General features: G+C 36.1%; 1 protein-coding gene across 4 annotated transcripts in view; it reads left to right on the forward strand.

The window, feature by feature from the left end:
• LOC127474395 (dystrophin-like) overlaps positions 1–15300 on the forward strand; it is a 589003-nt gene that overhangs the window by 449128 nt on the left and 124575 nt on the right. For all 4 annotated transcript variants that reach the window (XM_051795060.1, XM_051795058.1, XM_051795057.1 and 1 more), the window contains exon 19: positions 13840–13918. In XM_051795060.1, the coding sequence (XP_051651020.1) occupies positions 13840–13918 (79 nt within the window). The remainder of the gene's footprint in view (positions 1–13839; positions 13919–15300) is intronic.

The raw sequence follows: 15300 nt of genomic DNA on the forward strand, positions 1-15300 counted from the left end.
AATTAAAGTTTTGTAACTGCCAATTAAACTGCCTATCACTGTATTATGTGGTGCTGCTATACAGATTCCGCAAATTCAGGTTTCTTGGCTGACTTCAAACTGTGATGAAAATCTTGTCTTTGTTTCTCCCTTATTCTTACTCCTTATTTCACAAACTTGAATTGCATTCCCCTTCAGTGGCACTTTATTTCAGGATCTCCATCTTTCTTACTATCTTAATTCTCCAAGATTTTTTCTATTCTTAGAATTTCTCAATTCTCTGCTCTTAGAAACAGATGAGTAATAAGGCAAGCCTAACAAGAAATAAATTATTTACTTGTGAAAAAAAAAAAATATAAAATACAGATAGCTGTGAAAATAAGGTGGCAAATGTAAGAGAGGTTTTTATGGCATTTCATAATAAACAGCTAAAGCATTTTTCAAAATGTGGTGTATTTTCTGGAGGTGAAAGGTTATTTTTCATGTTTGAAGCTGATGATAAATACATTTTTAGAACTCTGCCACGATATTTATGCACGAGTTTGTTGCATTTATTTTTGAACTGATACGCAAAAAAAAGTGTGTTTAGTGTTTGCACCAAGAAGTCTTTGAAATGGCAATAGTCAGTGCAGACCAGTCACAGTTTTCCTGGAAACACAAAATTTCTTAGCTTTAATTATACCCCCTCCTGCAGGGGTGCAGTTTGGAACTTTGTTCCCCTGGGAAGGAAGAGCCCTCCCTTTCTACTCAGGGCAGGATCTGAATCTGTGAAATGGATAAATCTGGTGTTTGAACAAAGCCATTTTCAAAGATCTGAAATTCATCTGAGACCTTTACAGATTGACAGTGGTAAATAGGATATTCAGCTTTGCAAAGAGAGGGCTAATGAAAACATATTTAAGATGAAAACTGCATGTAATGTTACTGCAAGTACTTGAATAAAATCTGTGGCACTTACCAAATGCACCTTATGATAATGGGGTTTTTTGATGTACATGAAGTGATGGTTTTCTTGAATTCATGCATACTCTCTGATCTTTCATGCCAGTATAGCTCTCAACCTCCAGTATATACAATTTTACATTCCCTGTAAAAATGTGCTATGGCATTAATTTATTTGTTTATTATAAATACCTTTTCTTCTCAAATAGATTGAACTGTGGAAATCAGAGAATGTATCTTCCAATTTAAATCAGAGGTTTTTAACATTGCGGTTTAGCAATATGGGCTATATATGACTTGGGTTTTGCTTTCATGCCAATTGAATTTAACTCACAGATTAGAAAAGCATAAATACATAGATTTTGACCAGCTGCAGGATGAAGGCAGCTCCTCTCACAAGTCATATTATACTATTATAGGAGTTTTGCCATTATCTTCAATCAGCGTAGTATCAACCCTATCAGCAATTGTTTCCATTTGAACAGTTATTTGCCTAGAGCAATTTTATTATCTTCCAGTGTGCTATATGCATGTCTTCCCCAGGGAGAAAAAGAGGCTTTTGTGCAAAGTCAAGATCTGTAGTGGTGTATAAAGAAGTTTCAGATAACAAGGAGCATTAAGCGCTGATCGTGTGGTTGCCCCCAAGCTTGAGCAGCTGCTGGGATATAGAACATTCTGCAGAAGTCATTGAGACTGAGAGGCCATCTTCTAAAGGTTCATTGGGCAAGAACAATAAATAAATGTTTGTTTAATCCATGCAGGAAGTAATCTCATGAGATGAAGCTTTTCTTTTTGTGTCATGTCAGCACTTGATTGAACAAATAGTTTTAATCAGCTTGAAGTAGAGTATTATACTCTTGGAATTTCCAGATGTAAGAATATGGATGAAATAAACAAATAATGGGAATAGACCACACTGTAATAAAACTGTCCCTATTGACATCATCTTACTTGTTTCACCCTGTACAGCTAAAAAGGAGACCAAAGAGGTAACCTATTTGGGGAAGTTTTAGGACTAAGGATTATTTAGAGTGAAAAAAATTGTCACTTGTGGTGTAACACTCAAAGAGAAAAAGAAAGAAAGAGCAGAAAATATGAAAGAGAAGAGATACAGGATTAATACAATGGATGCTGCATGTAGAATCCTTTTGCATTATTACCCTAGAGTGTACCCCTGTAAAGAATATTTTTGTCTTACCTTCCACCTTGTCCTATGCCTTCCTATAACCCTCTTCTTTCATGCATTCCTTCTGTCAGTCTTTCAAAGACATCCTCCTCCTTGGCATGCAAACTCACTTAGGAAAATTAAGCTTTATAAGGGTAAAATTTATACACATATTTAGAGGATTATTCTGGGGTTTATGTCTTAGTATGAGTGGAATTGTCTCAGGAGATGCATATTTCTCTTAATTTCTAATAGAAGAAGGCTTTTATATGTTTCACCTTATGACTCCTGAGTTAGGACAGATAAACCTCACAAAGTCTGCCCTGTATGTTTTTGCATGTCATTCCACATGTAGCAGCATACTTAGTCCAAGCAATTCTTCAGCTCTTATTTATAAACATCATTGAATAAAATTGAGATGTTTACTACATATGTATGAGAAAATGTATTTTCACTGCATTTGGGGTAGTGACATGGGTTTTGAAGTGTGAATTGAAATTATAAAAGTGAATGAAGATGCTGAACAACAAATTAAGAAGACAACAGGAAAATGGTGGAAAAGACAGGACTGAAAATCAAAGCCTCTTTAGTACTGATGGGATGATAACCCGAGAGGAGTCAAAGGGCAAGCTAGTGTTTTCACTATCTTCGGTCAGAGCTGAAGATGGTGAAGAGAAAAACTTTGAAATCATAATCAGCTAAAAGCAGTGCTGAGTAAAGACAATACTGACTGAAGCCTCTGTTTCTCTTCTAAGTAACCTGCATAAAATACAGGTCCAGGCTATGAGGTTCTTACTTGCTGTCATGAGCAGCTATTCCCAAAAATAATGCTAGTAACGGCACTGGAGATTCACAAATCTGGGGAAAAGGAGCAATAAAACTAATATGATGAAAGATCAATGAAAGAGAGGGAATGTAACTAGAACTATAAAAGAATAATCTTCACTGGTGATGCTCAGCCAATACAGGATTATTACATAGGCATATGTTCGAGGGCAGACATAAAATAAAACATTCCTTGCATGACATTCTACTTACAGTTCCCTAAGTCACTAAAGATCCATTTCCCTTGGCACAAAACTGGTGTATAATACCTGACCTTTCAGAAACAAATGGTATTTTCAATGTATCATGAATTTATTATTTTTTATTAGTTTAATGAGAGGAAAAAGTGATAAAGAGAGGAGGAAAATCAAAATAACCATAAAATCTTGTTAAGAGACACTAGGGCTTTACCTTAGGGATGGATTATGAAACATTAATAAGAGCATTTTCATACTAAGTACAAAAAAGAAGAATTTATTTTATATTGTTTAGAAATATTTTTAAAGTGAATAGAAAGGAGTCAGTTCTATTTCAAAGTATAAAAACCATAATGAAGAGAAATTACTGTCTTCTCTAGCAGAGAAGCAAAAGAAATAAAAAAGGCCACAACAAGGTGTCATTTTTTTATGTCTTTATGTCAGAGACAATGCCTAAAAGAAACACATTTATTAAACAATCATATTAGGGTAGGTTAGAGCCTAAAAAGACTAATGTTTCAGCAACAACAGAATCATAATTAATGGCTCAGCCTTTTCCTATTACAAAATGTCTAAATATATACTTAGATTGAGAATAACAAAGTAGTCAGACAACAGACGCTCTGTAGGAAAAATGCAGGGGAAGGGTAAGGGCAATGCCAATGTAGCTATGCAAAACTTTTCTCTACCCCTGAGATACCCAGGTACTATTTTAAGAACCCTCACAAGAGTGTGAATGTGCTCTCATGTTACCTACCCGAAATCTAAATGTACCACGTTTTTCTTAAGTGATGACCTCAAACAGGTTTTGCAGATCAATGCCCTGTTCTACTTTGCAGCAAGTTGTGTTTCTATAAGCATTTGAATGAGAAAATTCAATACCTAGAACATCTTTTGTGAAGTTTTCTCACTAGACCTGATCTTTTCTATTGTTTCCTGTCACAATCCAGATGCCTCCACACATGCAAAACAGTAGCTTTTGCCTTGAATAGTGTCAGTGAAACCAGTAAGATTCCTGCAGAGTAGGATGCTACTTGGTACAAATGTAATGGAAGAAATAAGATTGCATACCTTGAAACTCACTTGAGGTAGAAATGAGAGAGGGGAAGTGTGAATTTTTTGCAGTTACAGAAAGCGCAGAATTGAGTTATTTTACATTTGATGTTTTGAGGTAGTGTATCTTACAAGTTTTTTCCTTTTTTAAGTTGCTGAAACCTTCTTGATTTAAAATGGTTAATGAATTATCTGTATGCAGAGCGTGCAAAGACTGTGTGGGCATTAAGAAGGAAAGAGGGAGGAAAAAGGTGGAAGATTCTATCAAATCAACTGTGTTTCCATTGCCTTCAGTGGAAGAGACCATCATCAGTTTAGATTATAGAAAATATCAGTATAAGCTGCTAATGGCATTTAACAATTCTGGAAACATTATGAACTTTAAGTGCGAAATAGTACACATCTTCAGTTTTAGGAATAATTTGTATTAGAATGTATTCCATCTCCCCTCCCTTTCCAGTAATCCTCATTTGGGAACTAGGATTTTCCCTAAAATTGGTGCAAGAACACTTGGAATGAGAGGTGAAAAACTGGGATTTGTAATTCCTCTTCTGTACCTCCCCTAAATAGGTTTCTCATAGTTTTCACTATTTCCTGAAAGAATGATTGAAGAGCATGTGTCTTCACATATAGGCTACTTATGTTATTTAATGTAAGTAACTAGGAAAGCACATGGTAGAATTTTTTTATTATAAAAAGTTTATCGTAGCTTATCATCCAGAACCCTCCAAATGCCCTGTGGTTTTAGCACAATTAAATAAGATCTAACAACACTGACAAAGCAGAAATTATTAGGTTCATAGTAGGAAAAGGACTCATTTCAGATGTCTCTGTTTCCTGATTTCCTAAGGCTTCTGTTCCTCAGTTTTAGTTGCAATTGCTCACTCAACACTTTGTTGTAGGTCACCATCATTCTTGGCTCTCTGCAGTTGATCCATGTGCCTCTTGGTTATGGTGCCTAGAAATGATCACAGTATACCACCTAAAAGTCTTATGGACGATGAGCAATCCTGAAAGATAGAATGTTGTTAAAAAAAAAAATAAAAAAATACTGATGTGGAAACATTTCAAAGCTTTTATAGTGTGCAGGTATGCAGGTGCCTTGACCTCAAAAGTAAGATTTGATCTCAGGAAGAATATATGCCATGCTGAGCTCCTTACTAGAAGTTTTACTTACCAAAGAACACATTCTCTCCCTAGTTGCAGGCACCCAGCTCCTACTGACTTTGAAAATGTCAAACTGCATCAAAGTTAGATTCATTTTAAGATCAATAGCCTACCAGAGGTTCAGGGTAGTCTATACACTTTAGCTTCTCTTTTGCCCGGCTTACAATACAGAACTAAAAATACATAGAGTTTCAACTTTATGCTGAAGGCAGAAGGGAAATCGCTGAATCTATAGGTCTGTATAGTCACAGCTCTAAGGAGTATATTTTATGGGGCTCTATAGAAGATCATCATCATGGCTGGGCTTCACGAATGAAGATTTGGGAAGGGCTCTACCCACGTTTGTTACAAGCATGTTGGTGGCTAAAAAGGCCAATACGAGATAGGCACGTCTGGTTGCAAAAGGCACAACAGAAAGACTCCTTAGGAGGTATATTCTCAAGGCACGATTCTTTCTGCGATGTCTTTTCTCCTCAAGGGTGATCCTGCGTGCTTTCTCAAAAGCATCAGCAGCGTTATAGATGGTGTGTGTCCAGGTCTCCCAGTTGGAGGCCAGAGTAGAACAGTTATGGTGATCAATATGGCCAAGGCTGAGATGTTGTTTCTGGGAGTCCTTGTATCTTTTCTTCGGCGCTCCTCTCTTGCAGCAACCGGTGGCAAGTTCACCATAGAGCAAGATCTTAGGGAGGCGGTGGTCCTTCATCCTGGAGACGTGCCCTGCCCAGCGCAGCTGTGTTCTCAGTAACATGGCCTAAAGATGTTTGTTTCCTAAAGATGTTTGTTCTTCAGATTACAGGTGGTTTGCAACTGGTTTATTCTCTCTAAATTTGAATGTTTTTGTGGTTTAAACTATAAGACCTTTCTTTCCCTGGGCATAGAAATACACAAAGCCTAAAGTGCACTGATCTAGGATTATAAAACAAAAGCCTAAGAAGCAATGGATGGTTTTTCACAGTAGATATATTAAGTCAAGGAGATCATTGTTTTATTTACTGTTTTCTGAGGCTCTGTGCCCAGAGCTTTAAGATGTTTCCTAAATTTATATTACATTTTACTCTCTTATTTCATCTGAAGATTAAAAAAAAAGCAGTCAAGGTACAATACATGTATTCTACTAGTTTTTAGGATTTTTTATATTTTTTTTACTAAAAGGAGAATTGTATAAAGTCACTCAGATTTAAATCTGCTGAACTGTACAGTCCTACCATGACCCAGAAATTTGAATTTAGTCTTTGTAACAGCTGTAAATGCATGCAAACAATGTTGCACTTACCTATTTTGTCTTTAATGTGAAAAATAAGCACATTTCTTGTTTATTTTTACATTCTCAAAATATTTCAGACCACAGAACTTTCCACCAGAAAACTAATTGTCCTTCACTGCTTTTTCAACTCAGTTAATACCAAGACTTAAATTTGAACTTCAGCAGCTGGGAACAATGACTATCAATTGCCTTTTCCCCCCTGCTGTTCCTCATTAAGGGCACAAAGTGTTCTTATTTAAATCCAGTCTTATCTCCTAATATACAAGGAACAGTGAGTGACTGATTTCAGTAGCTATTAGAAGTACAGTAGATCAGATCTTCCTGTTTATTGATTTGTGAAGAACATTCTCGTACTGCTTTGACAGCTCTGAGTCAGAGAGAGCAAAGAAAGAAGCTTTTCAGCTCTTGGGAGGAGAATTGCTGGGCAACATTAAAGAGGGTCTTGTAGAAGCCAGTTTCCTTTGATATGTAGTCAAATTGGCTGTGATTGGAGTCAAGGTCAGGAGGCTGTGGAAATGCTATGAATATGGTAGGGAAATTAAAGCAGTGTTATTTTAATAAGTATTGTGTGTATGCACACTGATACAGAAAATTGCCCTTTTCTTTTTGTGAGAACGGCCTTTAGTGAAGCAAATTTTGGGGGAAAAAAGAGGAGTTCTTTTTGCTACTGCACTAAATATAGCTGTTTTGATGAGAGTGCTAATCTTTCCTTCTTTTCTTGCCATTTTTCCATGGAATCCCAGCCATTCAACAGTTGTCTTAACTCCTTACATTTAGCATTTTCTTAAACTAGTGATCTAATTTCTACTGTCTCATGTTAATAAGTAGTAAAAATTGCTACTCACGCATATTCACATAAGTTGCCTGTATTGGGGGCACAATTAGCAATTAGTGTAATTAGAGTCTATATATATTATGCTGCATGTGCCCTTAGATGCCCCTCATAAAAAGGTTATTATTCTGACTTCAGAAGAGTTTATGTCATTGACGTGTTTCAAACAAATAGTAATTTAAAGAAGTTATGCTCAAATGTAAATGTCTGTCTTCACTGAAAGGGATAGGTAGTATCTACCTGACCTCCTCACTTTTCCATCAATGATCTTAAAATAGAAAGTGATTTGACAAAATAGATAATTTTCTGATTCTTCCTCCCCTATTTGAAGTTGTGTTCTGGGTGGATTGAAAAACGTTTTAATATCTGCTTACAGAGGTTATATTTTATTAGGAAGTGAGAACTTCCAGAGAAATCTGGTGAGGAAGAGTTTCAATTTCTTTTAAGGATAAAACAAAAAATTTCTCTTTTAATCTAGCATTGGGCTAGTATGACAGTAGACCTAGCAATGATGGGCCAGGAAGAGGGAGAATTTAAATATTTATTCCATTATTGTATTAATAAACCCCTATCAAAATAGCACAGACACCACTGCGTCTTTTCAGTGACAATATGATATGTCTTGGAAATAGGTGTAGTAGAAACTGCTGTTAATTTCCATGACCATCAAAGATGAAAAGAGCTATTTTTTTTTTCCTAGAAAGAATAAAACTTGATTTAGAAATTGCAGACATGTAATGAAGTGTGATGAGCAAACACAGAAAGAAAAAAAATAAAAGCTACTTTTTGCCTTGCTTTGCTTGGAAATTAAAATATTTCTAAAGAAATCCACCCACACCAACAAAATGGAGTTTGATTCACTGTTCACACTGTTTTTTCTGAAGCACCTACATCTCTTCCTAGCCTAATCTTAGGAGAAAATTGGCAGTTATTTTCAACTATGGAAACTTGATCACACTACGAGGGACTGAGAGTTGCTCATTTAAACCCTGTTTCTGCAATAAGCTTCTTTATTTCCTTGCTTATAAAATAATTTGAGAAAAAATGTAAATATTATATGTGATTGCAATTTAGAAATTAGACTGAGAAGAAAATTATTAAATCTTTTTACAGGAAACAGGCTTTAATGTTTTCAAACACAGAGAGATGAATGTATAATGCATCTCTTTATCTGTTTCACTAGCATGGCAGCAGCTGAACTAACCTGTGCTACAGTACAGCAAAGAGGGACTTTTATGGTGTCATTTAGGAAAAACTGTAGGTGTCTGTGCTTCTTTTTCTTCAAGAGTGTGCATTTTCAGAGTTAACATTCACACTGGCCAGGAAAGCCAAATGCAGTTGCCTGCTAGATCTCTTTAAGAAGCTCTGCATTGTTTGAATATATCAAGATACACGGCATTTAATAGATAACTAGCACTTTAGTGCTGTTGTATGCCATGTTCTTCAGCTTTATAAAAGGGTGTGTCCAAACAGAGGACTATGACAGAGAAGTGAATGAATTTTGAATTACAATTTGGAACACACAGAAGTCTCTTTCTGAATTGCCTCAATGTTAACAAGGGTGAAGGCAGTCACATGTTCCCCTGCAACATTCCCTTTTTACCTGATGTTTTCTTACTGCCCGCGATCACCAGCTTCTTGAGCCATTTTTTTGGTGACTATTTAAGGTTTAAAAATAAAACCTTTTAATAAATTCCTGGCCAAGTTCATTGAATGTGAATTCTCTTAAGTGTGCTGAACACAAAGGGATGTTTGACCAGTCACCTCCGCTCCTACAGCGTTGCAGCTGCTCATTTTGCAGAGTAGTTTAAACTGGTGATCAGAGCTCACCTGCCTGGGAGATAAGTACCCCAGGGATAGTTTCCTCCACTGAACTTGTTCAGTTAAAAATCAAAGCTATGGGCAAGATCGGGTCAGGATTAAACCACAGCTTAGACCTAGGCTGAGTATTATGTTGCTCCAGTGTGGAATTTGTATATCTGAGATTATAAAACTGATGGATTGACAGAGTGACCATTTTTATAACTCTTTGTTAAGGACACTCATTATTTGCAGGCACAACTTCAAAAACATGATGGGATGGGGGTTGTTCCTCCTTCCTGCATCACATCTTTCTGAGTAGTTCAGCAGCTCCAGCACACCTGAACAGTTACTGTTGAGTACTTCTGGAGAACATGGAAAATACTGAGAATCAAACAACTCACTTTTCTTGATCCAGGCCTGCTCTGCAGTGTGATCATAAACACAAAAGAAGGCTTTCTATAAAAAATATTTTCAGCTAAACCCCTTTAAAAAAAAAAAAAAAAAAAGACCCCAGAATTTTAGTAGTAGATCCAAGTTAAATCCATCAAATCCTTATTCTGATTTCAGTGGAGCTGTTATAACAAATGTTGTCAAGGTTGAACCCCTACATTAGGTAAAGTAGTTGCAAACTATTCTCAACAACTACTACATAGGTTTCCTTTTGTTATTGTCATAATTTGTTTATCCGAACCTGAGCTAAATAGATAGATAGATAGATAGATTCAGTTCACGTCTGCATCCAAATGAGGTGAAACAGAACTTGTTTCATCAAAAGTTTCTAAAATCTTTAAAGGAGAAAGACTTTAAATAACTTTTTTTTTTAATTGTTAATTTGTGTAGCAGAAGCTGTTTTTGTTCTATGTCAATATCACTTAAAATCAGTATAGGATTTTTAATATTACCATCTTCAGCTTCAAGTATGTTTACTGCACTACTGTGGTTCCTTCATTTGTTATGACTGAAAGAAGATAAATGTTATGTAAAAAATTAGATTAAATAAATAATGGAAATGCACATCATTTCAAGCATGTATCCTCAGTGGAGAAAAGGGATGGTTCAAGTATCCCAATTACAGAAAATTCTAAAGTTTGTGTTTAAGTCATAATCAGATATAAAAATACTTTGATCTCTTTAAACCAAATTCCCATATCTTGATTCAGATAAAGCAATAGCTGACTTTTTAGAAACCCATCTATTGGTTGTTTTCTTTTAATAACATTTCTTGTGGAGAAATACTGTAGTTTTACCTAAAAGATAACAAAATCAAGTCCATAGTCCCGCCCCATGGAGGTTGGACCAGATAGTCCGCTGTGGTCCCTTCAAACCTCACCCTTCATGTGATCTTGCATGTTACATGCTGGTAATAAATAGTACCTTTAAAATTATTACTTTTTGCATGTTTTTCTGGCTAAGCTGATACTACTGAAATCAGACAAGGTAATTATTCCTTCATTAACAGTATATATGTTTTCTTCCATTTAAAACAAGGAAAATGAGTGCTTGAATCAGGTTGAGAATTTTGCCATTTTCTTCACACAAGGCTCCAGTTTTCCACATCATTTTATTAATAAGGAAAACTGCACTTGGTTCAGAGCATAGCATACAAAAATACATAGGATACTGTTTGTGCTTATATTGGAGGTACATGTTTCACTTGACTTGAAAGAAAACAAAACAAAATTTAAAATTTGGGAATTACCTATGGGTTGTTTATGAAAAATAAGAAAAAATTCTACATGCCAGTGAGGATTTTTTTGAAGAATCACAAATCTTTGATGAAGACAATGTGGATATGATCTCTTTCTCCAGGTAGTTAGGGTTTAAGTCACAAAGCTGAATCCAGCTCTGATTTTATTGGATCAGAGACACATTCTTCTGTGACTCTAAGTAATCGTTCTGATGGAGTTTTATTGTTCATCATAACCTGAGTTATTGTGGGTTCAATTTCTGCTATTTTATCATTCACATATTAGTTTTGGTAGAATTAATAGAAACTGACTTCAATAATCTTCCTTGCTCTACCCCCCCCAGTGAGTTCATCTTTTGGCATCTAAAAGGTAGTCTGCCAATATATCAGTAAGTGGTATTTCCTGGCAGCCAAATGGAATAACATTTTGTGCTCTCAGGTGATATTCCTGAAGAATACTCAAGATTTCCCAATATTTTATTCTTCTCTGTATTGACAAAATCTACCTCTAGATAGAGGTATTTCCTGGCTCACATCCAAAGCTGTTCAGTTTGAAAGTTTACCCTGAAGTGTGTAAGGTATTTTATTTTGCTGATGTACCTATATGGCTAAAAATCATTAGTTTAATAATTTTGTACAGCTCAAAGGTCACCTCGATATTCTGAAGGGATTGAAATTCTCAGTTTTAGCACACTCACAGAAGTTGTATGGCCTGTGTGCTGGCAGTGGTTATGTGCACCAAAGGGTTCCCATACTCTCTTCTGACCACAAGTTGGCTGTTGACGTTCTCCTGCATGAAATACTGCTCCCCACTGCACATTTGTAGAGCTCTCATTCTCTTTAGACATTCTGCATGCCATCCTAGTTGACTTACTGAAAATTTATTAACCGATATTTGCTAAAGACAAAATAGGTATGTTATGAAGTGGTTTTAAGAGGATTCCAAAGAGTCGATGGAATTCCATTAAAATTTCTTCCAGTTGGTTGTGGGGGTTTTTTTGCTTGTGTTTATGTACATTTAAGATTATTTTCCTAGTCTTCGTTGAAAGGCTGTTTCGTTGTTAAAAATGGTATCACATTAGTTAATGCTTTTGTTCTTAAGCTAATTACACTGATGACCAGAAGCAGCCCTATTGTGGTTTTCCATGCACTTACAGACTTCCCTAGTTTATATCTGTACTGTGAATTAGGTGTAAACTCAAGCTCAAAGCCAGTCCTTAGTATGAAGCATCCCTTAACAGAACATCCATCCATGCAATACCCTCTAGGCTTAAATGGTCCTTTACCCAGCCTTCTTGTACCCACAGTTTCAGAAGTTGTCCGGAGTTCAGCCTCTTCCTAGGCTTAGTTTTTGTCTAGCTGAGCACTCAGCAAGATTAAACAGGAAAAGCACAGGTCATAGGACTAAGCCAGCATGTATCTGCCTTAAACCTACCAGTATAAATTCTGATCTTGGAGCAATTCTGGATTCAAGGAGAGAGTAGAAATAAGAACAGAGGCTGCATGGGGATGTGATTGCAGCTGAGCTGTGTAGAGAGATGCTGCTCAAGGGAGACTAACAAAAACTTACATTGATAGTGTCTGAGTATGGGAAGCCAGAGGAGAAGACATAGAAATGGAGAAAGCTGCAGAAGAACCTGCAGCTTGAGGAAATGGCTCGAGGAAAGAAAGGAAAGGGGCATTTGGGCTTATGGTGTTAGTTTTAAAACTGTAAGCAAAGCAATCATGTCCTGTTGATAAATTCCTGTTGCTTACTTAAACAAGATTTTGGGCTCTAGGGGTTATTTGGCAAACAGTCATATCAAAGAGCTGGTCAATCCTATCATTATTTTTCCTTTCTGACTGTATCATGCCAAGTCATTATACAATTATTCCTTCCTACTACCAACCAAAAAAAAATCCCTGAAACTATTAAAATGTGGATTGCTTTTTATTTGTACAACCTATTTGTTTCCTTGTTATGTATCTCACAATTAGGACAATTAAAAGATGAATCGCTTTTACCTTCTGCTGTGCCAGTGTTGATGGAACACTTTTTCTTACAGGCAATATTTAAATTAAAGGAATCTTCTTCCTATCAGCTGTTTTACTTAATGTATTTAAAAAATATTCTATCATTACTTGCAAACACTTTTTCTTGCTTTACCTAATCCTGTTCTTAGGTCTAACTTTATGATTACATCCTTTTAGCATATAGGCTGTAAAAGTGCTGGTAGATGTCATTCATACACTATGAAATCTTTTCATAACCACCCTCTTTTGGCTCCTTGACTGGGATTTTCGAGGGAAAAAAATAATACCAATTTTACAACTCATGTCTCTGTTTTCATGCAGTACACCAACCCAACAAAATGTTAGGAAAAACATGTTCTTCAAAGGGCTATTCCAGGGAAAGGGTTGAGGGGCTATGATTTGACTGATTAAAAGAACAGAGAAATGTTTGTAACAGCAGCTCCTTGGTCAATGTCATTTCAGCACTCTGTTATCCCATCCACATTAAAAGAGATTATTTTTCACATGCTGATTGATACTAGTATACTTTCAAAAGTGCTTTAGAAGTAGTTTTTTAAAGGTGTTAACAGATGGATGTTTTGACTTCATTATTGGCAAGCAGCAGTAATACTCTTTTCGGGTGCATAAAGTCAGGTCAATTTTCTATACTGTTACTTATCAGCCTTTTCAACTTGTTCTAGCATCAGTTAGAGATGGGGGGAACCTCCAAAAACCAAACTTTTTTTTTTAACTCCTTTCCTTCCAATAAGACACATTAAATTCCAGTCAGACCTTGAGGGGTAACGATTGTTGCAGGAACTTATTTATTTTAAACTGAATGTTCACTAATAAAAAAACCCAACTATCTGAATATAATTTCTGTTTGTTACTTGTTTAGAAAAGAATCTTTTTTTTTTTCTCCTCTCTTAACAGGTGGCCATTGATGAGCGCATCAGGCAACTGCATGAAGCTCACAGGGATTTTGGCCCTACTTCCCAGCATTTTCTTACCAGTGAGTAATTTCTCATATTTCTTACTCAGCCTACATACATAGTTAATTGATACTTTTGTAGCCATGTACTGGTTATCGTTGCTACGAGTTTCTATTTTAGACTGTGTCCTAATGGTTTTCTTCTTTTTTTCTTTATTCCTGGGTGCAGAGGACTGTTAAATATAAGTTCTATAAAATTCAGATCCAAGGTAAAACATCTGCCAGTATCAAGTCTCTGTGTCCATACATCTGTCACTGCAAGGCTGGTCCTCATTGTTTGAGGATTCATTTTTAGAACTAACAAATTAAAAATTATATTAAAATGAGTTTCTGATGATTTTAACCTTGAAAGGATTAAAAAAAACCCCAAACAAACAAACAAACAAACAAAACCCCAAACAAATCAAATTTGGTTTATCTGTTCAAAGAAATGTTCAGCTCCAGAAAGGGACAAAATAAGAGCTGCAAGAAAAATATTTTACAGGATTTGACACCTTAGCAGAGCAGTGAGAGGGAAAGTTGGCAGAAGAATGGGAACTAAGTAAACTTTTTACAACTCTGCATAAAATGTAACTGTCAGTAAAATTCCTGCTCCACCTCCACACACATTCTTTTATCAAGGATGTTTTGAAGTACACTGAAAGACAACTTGAAAGACCTTCAAAGCTCCAAGGCAGTGAAGCTTCTCAGAGGCCATGTCTTTTCTATTGTACTTCAATTAAGGAGAGTAAACAGTAAAGCTTTATTTAAGAGATTATATCAGGAGAACAGAACATAGTCACGGGATAATGGTCTCCTACATGCAGAGGGACAAGTTATCCAGACATCAGAAATAGATGTTACTATTATTGCACAGCTACATTCACAGTGGGATAGAGGACAAACTTTTCTTCAGCTAATACTGCATTGTAATTTTAATAGGTTAACCATTTTTCCACTGAAAATCTCAATGGGAAACTGAAAAGTCTCAGCGGGATGAACTGCAAATTCAAAACCAGAGTAAATGTTGTGCCATGTAAGAATAATGCAGGCTGATTCAACCCTGCATGTTGTTCTATCAAATTATGATCCTATGAAGAAATGAGCCCTATTTTTTTACTTTTTTCAAAATCTCTTTTATTTAACTCTTAACCACTGGGAGTAATTTGTCAGCTCACTATATATAACTGCAAATTCAGACCTGTCGAGATTGAATGTGTGGAAGTTGTTACGGGTATGTGACATGAATGCAGTGTGTAAACAGATGCCTGTTTTTCTTATAACCCACGGTGTATTCCTGCTGAAAGAATAAATTTGTAGGGTAAATTATACAAGCCTGGAAAAGACTAGAGTGACCTGCACTACATTATCACACCAAACAGCACGTCCTTGTTCTCTGTGCTGATGTCGAGCGCAGCCAGGCA

This window comes from Manacus candei, unplaced genomic scaffold, assembly GCF_025592945.1.
Source record: "Manacus candei isolate 608988 ecotype Guabito, Panama unplaced genomic scaffold, ASM2559294v1 h1tg000041l, whole genome shotgun sequence".
NCBI classification, from domain to species: Eukaryota; Metazoa; Chordata; class Aves; order Passeriformes; family Pipridae; genus Manacus; species Manacus candei.